This window comes from Myiozetetes cayanensis, unplaced genomic scaffold (genome assembly GCF_022539395.1).
Source record: "Myiozetetes cayanensis isolate MyiCay16 unplaced genomic scaffold, myiCay2020 scf2-11, whole genome shotgun sequence".
Taxonomy (NCBI): domain Eukaryota; kingdom Metazoa; phylum Chordata; class Aves; order Passeriformes; family Tyrannidae; genus Myiozetetes; species Myiozetetes cayanensis.
The window spans coordinates 18,399,737-18,415,272 of NW_026087411.1; the positions used below are offsets into that span (position 1 = coordinate 18,399,737).

At 40.8% G+C, this 15,536-nt stretch overlaps 1 protein-coding gene across 1 annotated transcript in view; it reads left to right on the forward strand.

Annotated features, from left to right (window-relative positions):
• ALK (ALK receptor tyrosine kinase) overlaps positions 1-15,536 on the forward strand; it is a 309,488-nt gene that overhangs the window by 235,048 nt on the left and 58,904 nt on the right. Inside the window, exons 7-8 of the mRNA XM_050316451.1 lie at positions 4,576-4,707; positions 6,159-6,259. Of these exons, the coding sequence (XP_050172408.1) occupies positions 4,576-4,707; positions 6,159-6,259 (233 nt within the window). The remainder of the gene's footprint in view (positions 1-4,575; positions 4,708-6,158; positions 6,260-15,536) is intronic.

A 15,536-nucleotide genomic window follows, 5' to 3' on the forward strand; every position in this document is an offset into this window, starting at 1 on the left:
TTTGCTGGTAAATTCATGTGTTACAGAAATTACACATGCACCATAACAGATTTCGACTCTAGGTTTCTGCTGAATTGATAAGCTGAAAGATTCTTCCATGAAAGTACTTTTTTTTAAATAGTACAATACCTTGAGCTAGGTGTCTCCAAAGGAGAACACTGAACAAAGAAATCCCTGAACAAAGGAATTATACCCTTACAGTCTGAAGTCCTTACCTCTCATGTGACTGTTCAGACCAGTAGTCCCCTATATGAGGGTTGGGGAGGTCTCCCCATTCTTCAGTGGGCCTCTTCATTGCCTCCAGGGGGGATATTTCTTATTTCTAACATTGCAGCTTTTGTTAATGAACAAAGCTTCCTTATCTTCTGTCTTGAACTGGCTCTGGGGTCTTCTCTTACTTGACTAGGTGGAAAGTTCAGCATATCCAGTGAAAGTTCACAGCTTGTGCCTAACACTTCAGCAAATGTGGTGTGCTGTTAATGCTGAGCAAGAAGTTCTATATAAGTTCTATATAAGTTCTATATAAGTAGTATACCAAATCACTCAACATATGGATATGGCTTACTGCAAAAAAAAAAAAAACAAAAATCCTACTTCCTCTTACTGTAACAATCATGTTATATACCTGGTATGGTACAAGACAGAGATGTAAACCCAAATTATTTACTAATACAGATTGGCAGAGCTTTACAGAAAGTGTGAATTTGTTTTAGTGGTTTAATACTTCTCTTTTTGGTTCAATAATCTTTTGTTGCAGCGCAGCAAGTCTGGGCAAAAATTAAAATTTTACTGGAAAAAAAAGGTGCATATAATTTTGTCTAGTCAAAAATTGTTTTACTTCCTGTCACAAATTCATGAAAAAATTCATCTTGGGAAAATATTGGGTAATCAGTCCGAGCATGTTAGGAAAGTATTGAATATATTTAAAAAATACAATAAAATTAAAAAAGAATGGAGGTGCCCATAGTATATTTATTATCTAGTGACCCAGAACTTAGAGGATTGACTCAGGATACAACTAACCCAGGACTGATTCTTTCTTTGGCTTAAGTGAATCCATAGTTCCTATTTCTGTGCGGAGTTTCCAAGATTGTGATCTGGAGTTCTGGTCTAGTTCAGAAGAAAATGGTTACTCAAGTCTCTCCTGTGGTTGCTCTTTTACAAATTTTACACAGAATAGAGAGTGAAAGTAATATTCTCCATCTTTCAAATAAATCTTGTAATCATTGGGTTATGGGATAATTTTCACTCTTTGCCTCATTAAATATTTAAGGATGTTAAGCACCACACTAGGTGAGATAAGGAAGACTAGTGTCTGATTCCTGAAAGGATTGACTCAGGATGTGCTTCGTGGTTGGAGGAGTACATGGACACATCTGCCAAAAAAACGGATGGGAGCTACAATAGGATCCTATAAAGCTTGAATTTGTGATAACATGGAAAGTGACCAAAAAAAAGCATAGATAATCAATTCTACAGGGGCCAGTTTGCTTTCCAGGTAAAAATGCATGAAGAAACCACTGGATTCATTTATATCCAGATACAGCCCAGCAAAGTCTCCCTGCAAGCAAAATGATGAAGTAGCAACCTGTTGCCATGCTACACTCTCTTAAGGTTCCTGTCTTGCATACACTAATCCTTCTGCTTCTTTCTTGATCAAAAGCTTTACTTATAGCAACAAATTCTTACCTCTGGTAGTTCTGAATTCAGCAAAACCATCTGGCATTAAAGGATAACTCTTTGTTGACTGTTGAAAAGTATTTCCTTTTTTTATGCTTCATTTCTGGTAGAATTTGGCTGGCCAGCTTTGCTAGCATAGAAGCAATTATTGAAACAAAATCATGTTTAAGATTCACGTGGTTCTTTAAATTCTTTGAGTAGCTGATCTATTTGGCTTCTGAGATTTTCTCCGTAGCAAAGGTTCATATGTACAGAGTACTTTTTTATGCTTTCCGTCTTTATCACATCGTTTTGGAATTTCACCCAAAAGTTTAAACTGTAGTATCTGGTTGATTTACACCTAGTTTTGAATCAAGAGCCTGCTCCATCTGCTTAATAAGTTATTCCAGTTGCTAATTTTTCTTGCTATTAATGGATGAAAAATCTGAGTTAAACAAAAAGAAGTTGAACTGAATTAGATTTTGCTCTAAAAGTATTTCATTCTGAAGACTTGAAAATATTTGGTTAGGAACAAGTTTAACACCTGACAGCTTTTCTCTGCTTCATCACTCAAACAAAAGCAGAGACTCTTATATTCTCCAGTGCTTCGATTTCACTGGACTACTATATTTTCCATCCCATACACATAAGCTGCATTTTAATCTTACTAAGGTCTAAATCCAGGGTTTCTGTCACTAATGGTAATATCCAATATGGCAAGTTTCAATAGGAGTAACTCCTGCCCCCTCCCTTACTTGGTTTTCCAATAAAGTCAAATTAGCTTCCCCTCATCAGTGCAGTGTCTGTGCTATTGTGTGTTTCAATCACAAACATTCCTAAAATTGAGAAGTACAGGTCAGCAGGGAAGTGCCACCCAAGGAGGTCTTTGTGGAGTAGCAACACGTGGAATCATAGGTGCTATGTGTACATTCAAAGTAACAAAGAGCAGCAGAGAAAATGCATCCAGGGCACAGGACATCTGAAAACTCAATAAAAAATTAATTTGTGGAAGGGGAGTGGAAGATTCTGTGAAAGTAATAGCTTCTTATTTATGCCCTTAGTTGTTCATCGGCACTGAGCTTTTCCTGGCCTCCAGGCAGGCTTGCTACTCAGATGACTCCTCCTGCTGCTCTGACTTGTTTACATCATCCTAGATAGCAAATGGCCATGACATGAATTCAGTTGGACACTGAGCCAAACTGTTTCAGTAGGAATTCAGGGTACATTATAATTTGTCATTTTCTCTGTATCCCAGCCTCAGGCTGCGCAATGAAATATAATCAAGTTCTATAGAGGGGTAAAACACTAGGAAGTAACTCTCTGCTTAAGAGCTCTACGTTTAAAGACAAGACTGAACGAATCTGGAGATTTTTAAAAGGAAAAAGTTGAAAAAGCCTGAACTTCAGTAGAGGTTCTAAAACTTTTCATAATAGATTTTAATGCTTGCAGATAATAACACTAAAACATGGCTCTTGCCTCAGTGTCGGGTTCCAGGTTCGAAATCAGCCCTACTAAAAAGCTACAGGTAGAGGATTTGTTTCAGTTTCGTCTACCAAGTGAATTGTTTCTCAGGCTCCTAGAAAAACAAATATTTCTGGTCTAGATGCTGCAGCTGTGGTGTTCTCCAGTTGTTTTCTTCAGGTATGTCGAGGAGCACATGCATGTGCCACTGACAGTGAATTGCCTTTTGAGGTGGGGAAGTCAAAGCTGAGGCCCTGAGAGCAGGTATTTAATTGACCTGAAGTCTCAGCCATGGGGATCTGCTGATATTTAAACATTTTGAATGTTCTGCAGCTTGAATACTGGTGCCTCAGTGTCTGACAGACACTTTATAGATATAAAATTTCAAGGGGTTGGGGGGGATTTAATAATAATAACAAAATATGTGTTCAGGAGCCTCCACTTCTCACAGAGCGGCTAATGAAATTACCAGTATCACCTGACCAGAAGATTCTCTTGGATTAGGAGTTTGTAGTCTATCCTCCATCTTGTAGGTGAATAAATTTTTACTCTGATTTTATCAAGCAGCTGAAAGGAAAAACAAATGTCCTGGGTACGTGTCTGCACATGAAATTTCTTTTTTTTTCCTTGCAATTTTAAACAGATTTTTTGTATAATTTTCTTTTCTTGGGGCAAAAGGAGCAATACATGCACCCTTTGTAAGAACTTGCAAGTGGAGGTAGAGAAGCATGCCTTCTGCTTTGAATGAGATTCCTATGCTTTAAAACTGGTTAATATCAAGGCAAAAAGCTAGTGGAGCTCTGTTGTTTGGAGCTGGGAACTTGAAGCCAATGACAGAATGAGTGGGCTTCAGAGCTTGGAAGTATGGCTTAAAATAAATTATCCTCTTTTCAGCCATTCATCTGACAAAAGAGTTTCACATGTGAAAAAAACTGAGGCGCTAAGAGGATTCAGTGCTTTACGTGAGGCCACATGAGTGCTCACAGAGAGGAGAGGTCATGTTGATGAGCTGGGATGAGTAGAAACCTAGACTGTGAGTGTGGGAATCTTTTTAGGAATTTATCCCTCTCCACGATTTCCTGCTATGAGGCTGCAGAAGCAGGGAAGTCATCTCCAAGATGTAACCTGGAGTGGGCTTATACCTGTGGAGCTGAGAGGCCAGATATTTAGGAGACCCCATAGTGTAATACTGAGATGTGTCCTCTCACTCAGGTTATTCAAAGTGTAGGGGAAGTCAGTCACAACCTCGGGGTTGTTTCCCTCTGCACCACTCTCCCCACGGTCAGGCATGGTCATGACTCCACACAGAAGGATTGAATAGCTGTAGGATGCCCACATGCCCTGGGCAAACCAGGTCAGAATAGTCACTGCAGCTTCTCTTCGTGCCCAGGAGACTCCTCCTCAGCTCACCCGGATTCTTCTGTGTGTGTCTGTGCGTCTCTTTCCCTCTTGCAGGAAAGCTTCCCTCTGGCTTTTACTGTTCATTTGAAGAAGGGGACTGTGGCTGGATGCCAGGCTCCTCTGCATCCCATCCTTCTCCATGGCGGATTGGAAGCCCGGAACACAATCGTTTTCCTTCAATAGAAGGTGTGTGATAGTAAATAGTAAGTGTAGAGCGAAAAAGAGCAGAGAGAAAAAAAGATGCACATGTGGTAAGGAGAGGGAATAAAACACAAGGCAGATTTTCCTGTGTACTTACATATTCAGCCTCCAGTGAAACAAAAACAAACCTCATCTTTCTACTCTGACTGCTTTGAGCAAAAGACTATCCTGCTCCCTTTTTGTCTTGAGGGTATAGAATTGTACCTCAGTCTCCACCCCTGACACCAGATACAGATCTTGACCCTTTCTAAACAACTTCATACTAAATGTTCATCTGCATGACCCTCCTCCATACTGATCTGTTTTTTCCTTTCTGATTTTCCTTTTTACTTTCTCCATTTCTCTCTACTACTGCTACCATTTTCCCCTACTCACATCCTAATTTTCTTCTCTTCGCTTCATGATCCCCTGAGTTGCACTTTTATGGATAATTGATTCTCCTACCTAAATGCCAGTCATTTCTAATCCTTCTCATGCAAACCATTGAAGGCTTATACTTTGGGCACTGAACTACTGCTGGCTGAGTTTTGGCAAACACACTACCTGCCAGGATAAGCTTTTTCCAAACGCAATAATGTGAATCATTACAGACATTTATTGCTGAGGTACAGAACATCTAAAGGGATACAATATTAACAGGAAGTTAATGATATATAATCCCAACATCATTTTGGAAAGGTAGATCCGGAGTTAAACATGAAGAGTAAGATTCTCTGCTTTTGTGTGAACTGTGCAGCTGTTCTGATTTATGTCTTGTGATGGTTTAGCCCTCACATAGTGAGGAAACACAGGTAAACACAAAGGTCAAGATCCAGAATGAGGGTACTGACAGGGAGCTGGCAAATGCTGTTGCATCTGTGATATCTCTATGCTACAGAATGAAAGACCAAATAACTGGACTCTAGGTAATGCTACCATCCTGAGCTAGAGGGCAGAACTGAAATAGGACAAAATCACACCCTTTCATGCAAAGCTGGCAATGGAAAACCCAAGGGTTACTACTGGCCTTGTTCCCCTTGTTTACAACAAATTATTAAAGTAGCAAAGAGGTGTCCAGCTGCATTAATCTTACTCTGATGGTATTTTGCCATAGCTGTACTTTTGTTTGGGTTCGGTCAAGATAAATACTTCTAAGTTACTTTTTGTTCATAAAGAATATAGTCTCTTATTCACTCTTGCAAGGAGGATGAATCTGAAGGCAAGGAGCAACAGAAGATAGCTGTAGGGGAAAGGTGGACATACCCCTTAAATGTGGTTCCTGAATATGTTTTTTGGGTAGGTGAAGCTGCGTCCCTAAGAAATTGAAAAAGCCTTCTGCTCCCTGGAATTCTGCTGTAGTAGGAGCCAGCTAAGATAGGTTTTGGGGAGGTTTCACAAACCCTGAAACCTCAGAAGGTGAGTGCTGCAGTTTGACCTTCTTCCTTCTCTTTCATCAGGTTGTGCACTCCTCCTTAACACCAGCAAAGTACCAGCAGTAGCAAAGACTGTGATGACCAGCACTGCATTTCCAGCTCCTCTGAGGAACTCCCCCTGTGAGGTAAGTCATAATGTTGGGTTTTTTTCTTTTGTAATTTACAGAGCTTTTTTGTGGGTTTGACTCAGGTTTTCAAATATAGGTACTAGGTCAGTAGCACAGCAGCCACTTTCTTTGATGACTTTTCTATAAAATATTCTTATTTATGCTCTCTGAGCAGGAGAAAGATATGGTTATCTGCTTGAATTGCACAAAATGTGCTCTGAAAAGCTTATTACATGCTGTCCTCTTTGTATGGCCTCACATGATGTATTGAAATCTTCATAATTAGGTGTATATGCTGTAAGAGTAGGGCAGACAGCATTACATAAACACAGAGAGGAATAAGTGCATGAACAAGCATTATTATATTTGCAAGATCCAAGAAAGAATAGGCTTCAGGACTGCCCCTGAGCCATCCAGAAAATGCAGTGCATGCTTTCTCCAGCACAGCTGGGATTTGAGCTGGCAGGTTTTCATCCTTCTACACTTCAAAGCTACTGATCCCCGTGTAGGCCTTGTTCATAAGGAGTGATGAAGTTAGCAGAGATAAATTCATGTAGAATGTAACCACGCTCGTATTCAAGCAGAAAAGCTATTGACAGTCACAAGATATCAACTTAAGCAGGTATATCAAGGCTTGCCAGGCAACCTTGCACGTGGTTATAATTTCTGAGTCAGTTGTACTTAACCCCTCAACTGCAGTTTACAGAAAGATGACCTGTCTGCATCTTTTTACTCTGTCTGTAGCTTCACAGATTATATTATCACTGATAAAATTTATTTATGAGTTAAGACTTTGACCCATGACTAGTGACTTGGAGCATTTCACATCTTGCATAGTCACCCTGAAATGTCACATAATCTCCTGGATCCTGAGGCAGAGGGATTTGAGAAAATTAATCCTAACAAGGCACAGTTTGTCGTTCGTTAGTTGGTTGAGCACTGAACAGACAAAAGAATCAGATTTTCCCCATTCCAATGATCTTAAAATGCACAAAGGAAAAGAAGGGATGCATCAGAAAGTCCTCTGGAATAAACAGAAGAAGCTGTTTCTTTGTCTTAAAGTTTGGTTTGGTTCACTTCCGTTGGATACCTCAGTTCATATAGCAGAGCGCCTCTGTTTTCGCTCTCTTAATATATTCACATTCTCCTTCTTTGAAATATATTCTACCTTGTTTTTCCTCCCGTCTGTGACAAAAGCGTATGCTGAATATTTTAAGACCTTGCTCTGCCACGGACCAGCAAGAGCAAGTGTTTTTCATAATGCACCTGACACAGGAATCACAGTGAATGATTTCCCAATATCTGTGTATTTTTTTCTTGTGTATACAACACTGCAAATAATTAAACTTGCCGTCAGGGGAGAAGCTGCCATGTATTTCATCTGCTCACATGCCATCCCACCTCCGTCACTCCCCTTGGCTCTTAAAAGGCATCCGGACGCATCCAGCGTTGCAGCTGTCGGTAATAAAGAGTGAAGGAGTTTTGGCAAGGGTTTTGTTTCTTGCCTTTTCATATAGTGTAAAAGCTTCTCTTCCCAGTGGGTCCCCAGTGGCTTCAAATTCTATTTTACTGGAACAATCTGTCGGTGTACAGAATAATTTAATTCCACTTTTCAGCACAAAGCAAGAGGAGAAAGGAGATATGCCCCCCTGCGCACTTATTCCTCCAGTAGGTGCCAACAAACTTTCTAATAGTGAAATTATACTCAGAAAAGAGGTTGTGAAAATACTGTAATGCCGTCGTGTATTTATTCACCCTCAATCACTTCCCAATTGAACTGGCTCGAGTTCAGACACTAAAAGATGAGTTTTCTTTTACCTGTCACTGCTGACAGCTCCACCTGGCATGTCACCACCAGGACAAATTCTTTGGCAACTGAAATCCCACAGACAAAACTCACTCAGAATTCATGCTGCAAAGGGATCTCAGCATGTGTGTGTGAATTAGACCCATTTATTCTTCCACCATCAAGCCATAAACCTGCCCTCCCTCTTGTATTTGATCCAGCTCTCATGATCCTTTAGATATCTGCTTGCTCTCCTTGTGTGTTCACTTACATAGTGGCTTGTTCTGACAGATGCATGCAGTACCCCAGAGACGTTTGTCCCAGGTACACATAATGTTAACAATGGAGGCTGTTCTTAAGCCTGTCACTTAACATCTCCTCCTTGTGTGCAGTGTCTACCGCAATATAAACATACCCAGCTCCAGTGAAGTCTTGAGGGTGAGACTGAGTGTGTGTTTCCCTGCCTGCTCAGGCATAAGTGGACCTTCCTTCTGCTCTGTGCGTGGGACTTCATCAAAGACCATGTGCTGCACACCCTGAGAGCAACAAGGAGGCCAGCAGACATCCCCACTTTGTTCATCTTGACTCCCCTCTCTTCTCTCTCTGCTACATGGAAGCTATGGCACACTGCTAGGCCTGCTGTTTACTGAAGCTACTATTTTTTTCTCTTAGCCCCTGATTTTCTTTTCTTTTATCCAGTGAAGTTAGACCAATTACACCCATAACAGTAGATGCTGACATCCTGCTTTTTATCCTGAGGTGTTCATAGAAATTAATTATTTCAGCCTCAGCATGAGGAGCTCTACCTGTCACAGTGCTCTTTACCGGGCTGGAGGATTCTGGGTTTTGGCCAGAATGTCCATGCTACCATGACTAGATGATGATAAGGAAATAGTCAAGCAGTCCACACTGGGTGCCAGCCACAAAGAGTTTGCCAATGCTTCAAGTTTGTTTTTTTCCCCTCAGCCTGGCTGTTTAATGTTCCACTGTTATAGACTGGCAAAGGAGATGACTAAAAAAATAACTGCTGGAGAATTGTGGGGTGTTCTGGTCTAAACGCCTTCCCTGCTGAGGTTCTGGGCAGCTCCTTGCAGCAGCACTGATGCTTAGCACTTGGAGACGCCAGAGCCTGGATGATCTTTGGCATGTGTATTGCCACTGAGTGCAGGACTAGCATGATCCTCCATCTTTGTGTTGTCTCCAGCTTGAGGTTGGTCACCAGGAGCACACTGGGCTGCCTGTCCTTGCCATGCCCTGCAGGAGGCTCCTTGTTCACTCAGGAAGGGAAAAGTCAGCCTGACCTACTCTGTACTGCCCCACATGCATCAAAAGACGGGAAGACGATAAAATGCATGCAAGAGATACCATAATAAACACAGCCTGCACTTTCCCACACAAGTTTGGGATTGGACCAAATGTGCCTTGCACTTTGTGTACAGCACTTTGCTCCTGTTTGTTTTGAGCAGCCTTATGTTTTCATTTTCTTTGTTCTTCAGTGCTTTTGGCAGGTCAAAGCGGTTAGTTTGTGATGCTGCCCTTTGTTCTTGGTTCAGTCAGTTTTTCTCTTTCCTTTTGTTGTTTTATTAAATCTTGGCTGGAGTATCCTGGCTTCAAAGAATCTCTCTTGTTTGCAGTCCAGACAGCCTTTGTTATCTTTTTCGTGTTGCACATTCGGTAGAGTCCTTTGCCTGTTGACCCCTTTAACTGTGTTTTAAAACCCAATTTATGTGGAAGAGGGAAGCTGTGGCACTTCCACTAACTCTTGGGTGAATGCAGGAAGTGGTGTGCACAGTCCATGAAGAGATGCTTCATTACCCTGAAGTAGCCAGTAAAGGGAGAGGCAACAAAAAGCTCAGGAAATCCTTCTGGAACCAAACTGAGTCACAGTAATCAAGAGTGAAAATCTTTTAACACACATATAAAAGTTCATTGGAAACAAAGCACACGTAATTGAGCATAGGAATGCACATAAAGTGCAAAGAAATTAAGCAAAATAGTGGCCTGATTTAAAGGCAGAGTTTATAGAGCTCAAGCAATAAAGCACAGCATTATTTGCCCCTTCTGTTCACACTGTAAATCCTCTCCTCTGAGTGGGAATCAGTTGGCCTGCACAAGGCTGACAGGGCCAAGAGGATCATGGGGGGGTTACACATTTCCTCATTTTGAAGAAGAAATCCCATATGCATGTCATTAGTAGCCATACCGGTCTCTGTGAATCTAGGAAACCACTTTGCAATTAAATCCAAGGGAAGTGCTGTCATCTCAGTCACCACCATGGCAAAACTAACTTGCTTTGCCATGGTTGATAGCTCCTAAGTACGCACAGTTTTCAGACTATAATGGCCACCTACTTCTCAGTAGTTTGCAAAGATTCAGAGAGCTGACAAAACTGTTGCAGGTGTCCAGGGAGCACTCATCTTTGTGTGGAAGCTGGAGGCTCAATTTCTGTCTCCACATGTCTAGACAACAAGGCAGTCCCACCTCCCTCACTCCCAGTATAATTGCTGTACAGATGCAGTCACACATGCTGACTTGCTTTTCATTCCCCTTTTTAGATATGTTCCCTGCTATCTGCGTCTTCATCCTTCAAGGGTGTTAGGGTACCTGTAGATTATATGAGTCATACCTGTGTCTTCCCAAAGTGTTTGGGTTTCTGTCATAAAAAGATGCAAAACCAGCTACAGGACTACTGCATTCTGTGAGGCTTGGTACAGGGTGTCTTGCATCTATGCTGCAAGATTTCATTTTGTGATGGGTTATTACTACTCATTCTGTTTGAAAGTCAGCACAGAAACATGAGCAGTCTGGAGACTGATTTTTAGAAAGGCTGTGCTTTGCTCAGCACAAGGGAATCTTAGAGAAGAAAAAGCCATTCGTGCAGCTTAATGTGGGCTATCGTAGAGAAGGACAGTAACAGCAGAGGTGGTGGTGCCTGCATGGTGATGAATTTGAAATTAGCCTGAAATGTTATCACATCCATCTCCACAGAATAAGGTGACTCTTTGCAGGAGAGACTGCATTGTGATTCAGAACTAGATTACTTCATTTTTCTGTTAGGTTCTGGGTCAAATATTTTAAAGGGTTTAGTTGTGCTGGAAAGCAATGAAAAACAGGTTACAGGGATAGTAAATGTGCTTTGTGCTTTTGGCTATGTTTAAAATAATGGAAATATTTTTCTGATCCTATTTTGACATTTCAACTAGCTGTTTCTTGGAAGCCTGTATGTAAATTAGTACAAAACTGAGCCAGATTTCTTTAAAAACCTGAAATTACTTTTTGCATGTAAACATACTCTCTCTAGTAAATAAATATAGCATGTTGATGTAAAAGAGTAAAGTTTGCCCTCTCATTCAGGTTTACAGATATAAGAATGTTTTCATCCTCCGTGGTTATTAAATCACTTCTCTTTTCTATGCAGAAGTGTTGTATTTTTTAAAGCATATAAATCAATGATATAAATCATTCCTTGAGTGCACTCTGAGCCCCATGCTGACACCTGCAGAGTGTGTCTCCTTTTCTCCTCTATTCCTTGAGCTTTAAATAACTAAGAAGGGTACATTGACTCTGAACATTCACAAGCATGAAAAATGCAATATAGATCTGCCTGTAGCGCAGCCTTTCATGTGTTTTATTTGTTGTTAGAATGTTGTTAGCATCCTTTTTTATTTTAAGGTGTTGTTTTTAAAAACTGTACAGCTTATTCACTGTTATCTGTCTCCTCTTGCTTCCTTTGCCACTTGTCTTCTGTGTCATTGGTTCAGAGGATCTATGCCATCTAAAATTTCTTGAAGGCCTGGTCACTTCACAGTACTCTGACAGGAAAATTCTGAGCACTTTCTCTTTCTTTCTCTTTTGTTGTTGTTTTTATTTTTCCGTTTGTCAGTTTTCTGAAATCAAGTAAGAAATAATGTGAGAATAAATATCAGGATAATCTGTTCATAAAAAATACAAGTTTCTCTTGTCTGCCTAAATATTTTAGAACTACATTATCAGATCAGATCAGTTAACTATAATTTTAACCTTTACAGGAGGTTTTTGCTTGCACACCTGAGTCCGAAGCTAAAGCAGAAGTATCAGCAGACTACAGAAGAATTTGATCATGCACAGTTGTAGATCTGGCCAAAACCAGGAACAAGACCTTTTGGTCCTCATTGTTATTCATAAGAGTCCAAATCTGAATTGTTGAACAGTACTAATAGATGTCTTGTTTGTACTATTGTGTGCAACCATTTCTCATTTCTAGTAAGAAAAAGAAATATTGTCCGTGTGATAAACTTCACATGTCAAACATATCTCATATTCGTGTACAAAGCTTACTGAGACTTGACAAAGTTGTCTGCAGCTATTGTCTAATTCTGTGTAAATCATATTCCAACTCGCAGCTTCAGTTTCTCTTCAACAATGAGATGTTTTCCAAACTTCTTTACTGCCTTACATTTACTGGGTCAGTGTGTTCCCATCTGAAAGCAATTTCTGCTCTTTCCCATCCCATGAAGAAGACTCAAGACAAGAGTAACAGTTTTCAGGAAAATAAATGTCTGTATTCCAAGAACCTAGAGTTCCCTGTCGGACAGATTTTGAGCAATTCCTTTGAGGAAGTATCATGGAGGGGGAGCAAGGACTAGGGGCAAGAGAACTAAGTAATGTGCTGCCTCACAAGATGAAAGACCATGTTGTGGAGTTGAGGTGTGGGTAGCCAGATAGCCAGCAGTGAGATCCAGGCACTGTAGTTCCTTGGGAAAAGAGTGCCTGTAGACTCTTCTCTGTCTTCTTAAAAATACCTTCCTCCAGGCCTTATTTTAAGTATTTTCTTCTTTTCCCCTTTCTTTGTTTACTAACTTTTCCTGCCAGGTAGGACCGTAATACTAATAGTCAGGGTCGCTGCCACTTGGAAAGGTTGGAAAAAGAAACAAGTCTCCTGGGTGTCACTGCGGAATGTTTTATTTATGCTGCTCTCAGTGTGCGCTGTTGGCCCTTCATCAGACATATCAGAGTTAGTTTATGCTGGAATGTTTCTAGCCATTTAAGCAGACTCACAGGTGTCAGCAGGCCCAAACTTCACCCAGAAGGTTCTTGGTATTTTATTTCTTTTTTTGCATAAGGAAGTAAAATGCAAGTCTCAGTTCTCAAGTGGTCTTGAAATTATGCAGCTTGTGCTAGAAAATCTACCTTCCTTGTTTTTTTTCACCTGCCAAGCCCTATTGATATTGATAAGGATTAAGTTTTTTTTTTTATTATTTTCTGGGATGATTTAAGTCTCCTGTTTGTCAGTTCAGAAATTCCACCAACTCAGAGGCTAAGGGGATTCTCAGAAGGCATCTTTCCAGATGGTGTTTGCAGTACAATGCATGTAGCCATCTGACCCGAGTTTTGCCTCAATATGCTGTGTATTTGCCATGGGCTTTCTCTCCCTTTAATTTTCCCCAGATCAGTTCAGAGCATTTCATTTACTGAGTCAGTGGGTTTGCATATGAACAGCTGATCAATGGCTCTGGTGGGTTCTGAAGCCAGAAAGCAAGGTGCCATTGAGCCACTGTCTACCTTCCACGCTTAATTAATTTCTCAGTGATGTTTCTAGTTTCTCAATATTTTGCTGCTGGTTTAACACAGAGGGAGATGTTTGATGCACAGTGTTAGGGGTATTCCACCAACAGCCCAGATTTAGATTTTTCCAAATGTGCCACTGCTCTACTTGCAGGACGCACTGTGTGTGTAGTACCATCTGCCATCATTGATGCTGTATTCTGTAGAATGAATGCCAGCCCAATTCGGAAGTCTTTACTGTGGTATCCAGCTCATCATCTGCTCTGGTTCACTTCAGCAGGTGTGAAAAGACCTGGACTGCCCTACTGTGAAGCTTAGAAACCATGGAAATCGCAGCCAAAAATGCCCATTTGGACACAGTGCCAGTCGATTCACTCAGAGCCAGTTCATTAGAGTTTGCATATTGCACTTTGCCAATGAGCTGAACTCCCACATCTATTGCCAGCTACTTCTTTCCTTCAAACAGCTGACATGTGTGCAAAGGCATTCATTCCAATTCATCAATTGCCTCAGCTTTTGCTCTAGTGTTACATTAACAGCTATCAAATGCTCACTCTTTCCTCACTTCTGACCGTATAGTTGTTGCCTGTTACTGTCTGGCAGGTCTCCAGAAGAGACAGAGGTCTGAAAGCTTTTGCCTAGTAGGAGCTTCAGGGCTTTACCTCTCAAATTTTGTATTATCAAAACGGGGCAGTGAAGTTGCCCCAACTCACCTGCATTAGAAATTTCATATACTGTGTTACACAGTGGAGTTAGCATTAGAGTCCTAAAAGTACTTCACATGTGGACTCTCAGTAAGAGGAGTTGCCTTCCCTGGTATAGTTTGAGGTTTTTAAATTTCTGCTGGCATTCCAAAGTTATTCAAAGAAAAAATTTAGTCCTGATCAGTTTTCTTGAAGGAAATTACTTTAAAGGATCTGAAAGGTTCTGAAAGGATCTGAAAGCAATCTTCAATTTGTTTTCAGTAGCCTCACTTCATAGGCACTTGAAAATATAGAATGTTCAAAAAGTTCTTTCATCTTGATTGTCACTTGTTAGGAGCAGCCATGCAGATACCAAGTTTGAAGGCATCAGCCTCCCATACCATGAACGTTTGTCAGCATCCTCTTCTACCAGTGTTGGTTCCAGTGAACCAGTTAGTGAGTATGAACTCAGAACTCCTCAGCTGCCTCCTTGGCCATGACTTTGTGTTGTATCAGAAATAGTTCCTGGCCATCCTGCTAGACTCTGCTTTTTCTCTCTGGTGTCTGCAAGGTGAAAATCCTCACGTTTAATTCTGTGTTTTCCATTGTCTAACATCATGGACATAGACATGGGACTCTGTGAGTCATTTCCCAGACTTGAGGTCAGAGTGAGCTGGTAGTCAGACTTGATCAGCTTGTCCCCAGAAGTGCTGTGATCTGGAAGGTGCCTGTGATGGTTTGCCAGTCAAAACCTTACACATCAATTTTCAATGTATGGCCAAAATAATGTAACAAAATTAATTCACAGACCCAAAGTGGCATATCTGTTTGTACATTTGTCAGTGCTTGGGTCATACAGTACAACAGACCCCAGAGTGATTCCAGGCAAGTGCAGTGATTTTTGGACTGTAGAGAGAGAAAAGCCACATCTAGATTTTTTTTCAGTCTCTGTTATATTTTTGCAGTGTAATTTCGGTGCTTTCTTTGTAGCTTTGGAGACAGGAAGATGACTGTAGTGTTTACCTAAATTCAGTACGAACAATTAATATAACGGATATCCAGAATTATGTTCCACCCACCCCGAAATTGTGAGCAAACTAGGAATAATAGCGACACTTCTGTCCTTATGACTCCTAAATCTTATTTGGCTGCCAGGACAAACTTACACCATGAGATAGGAATAGCAAGCAAAATTTAGTAGCTGCATTTTATGCTGAGAAGTGGATATGAATGTTCTGTACTATCAAAGCAAGAAAGTAGGTAATGTTATCAGGTGTTCCTG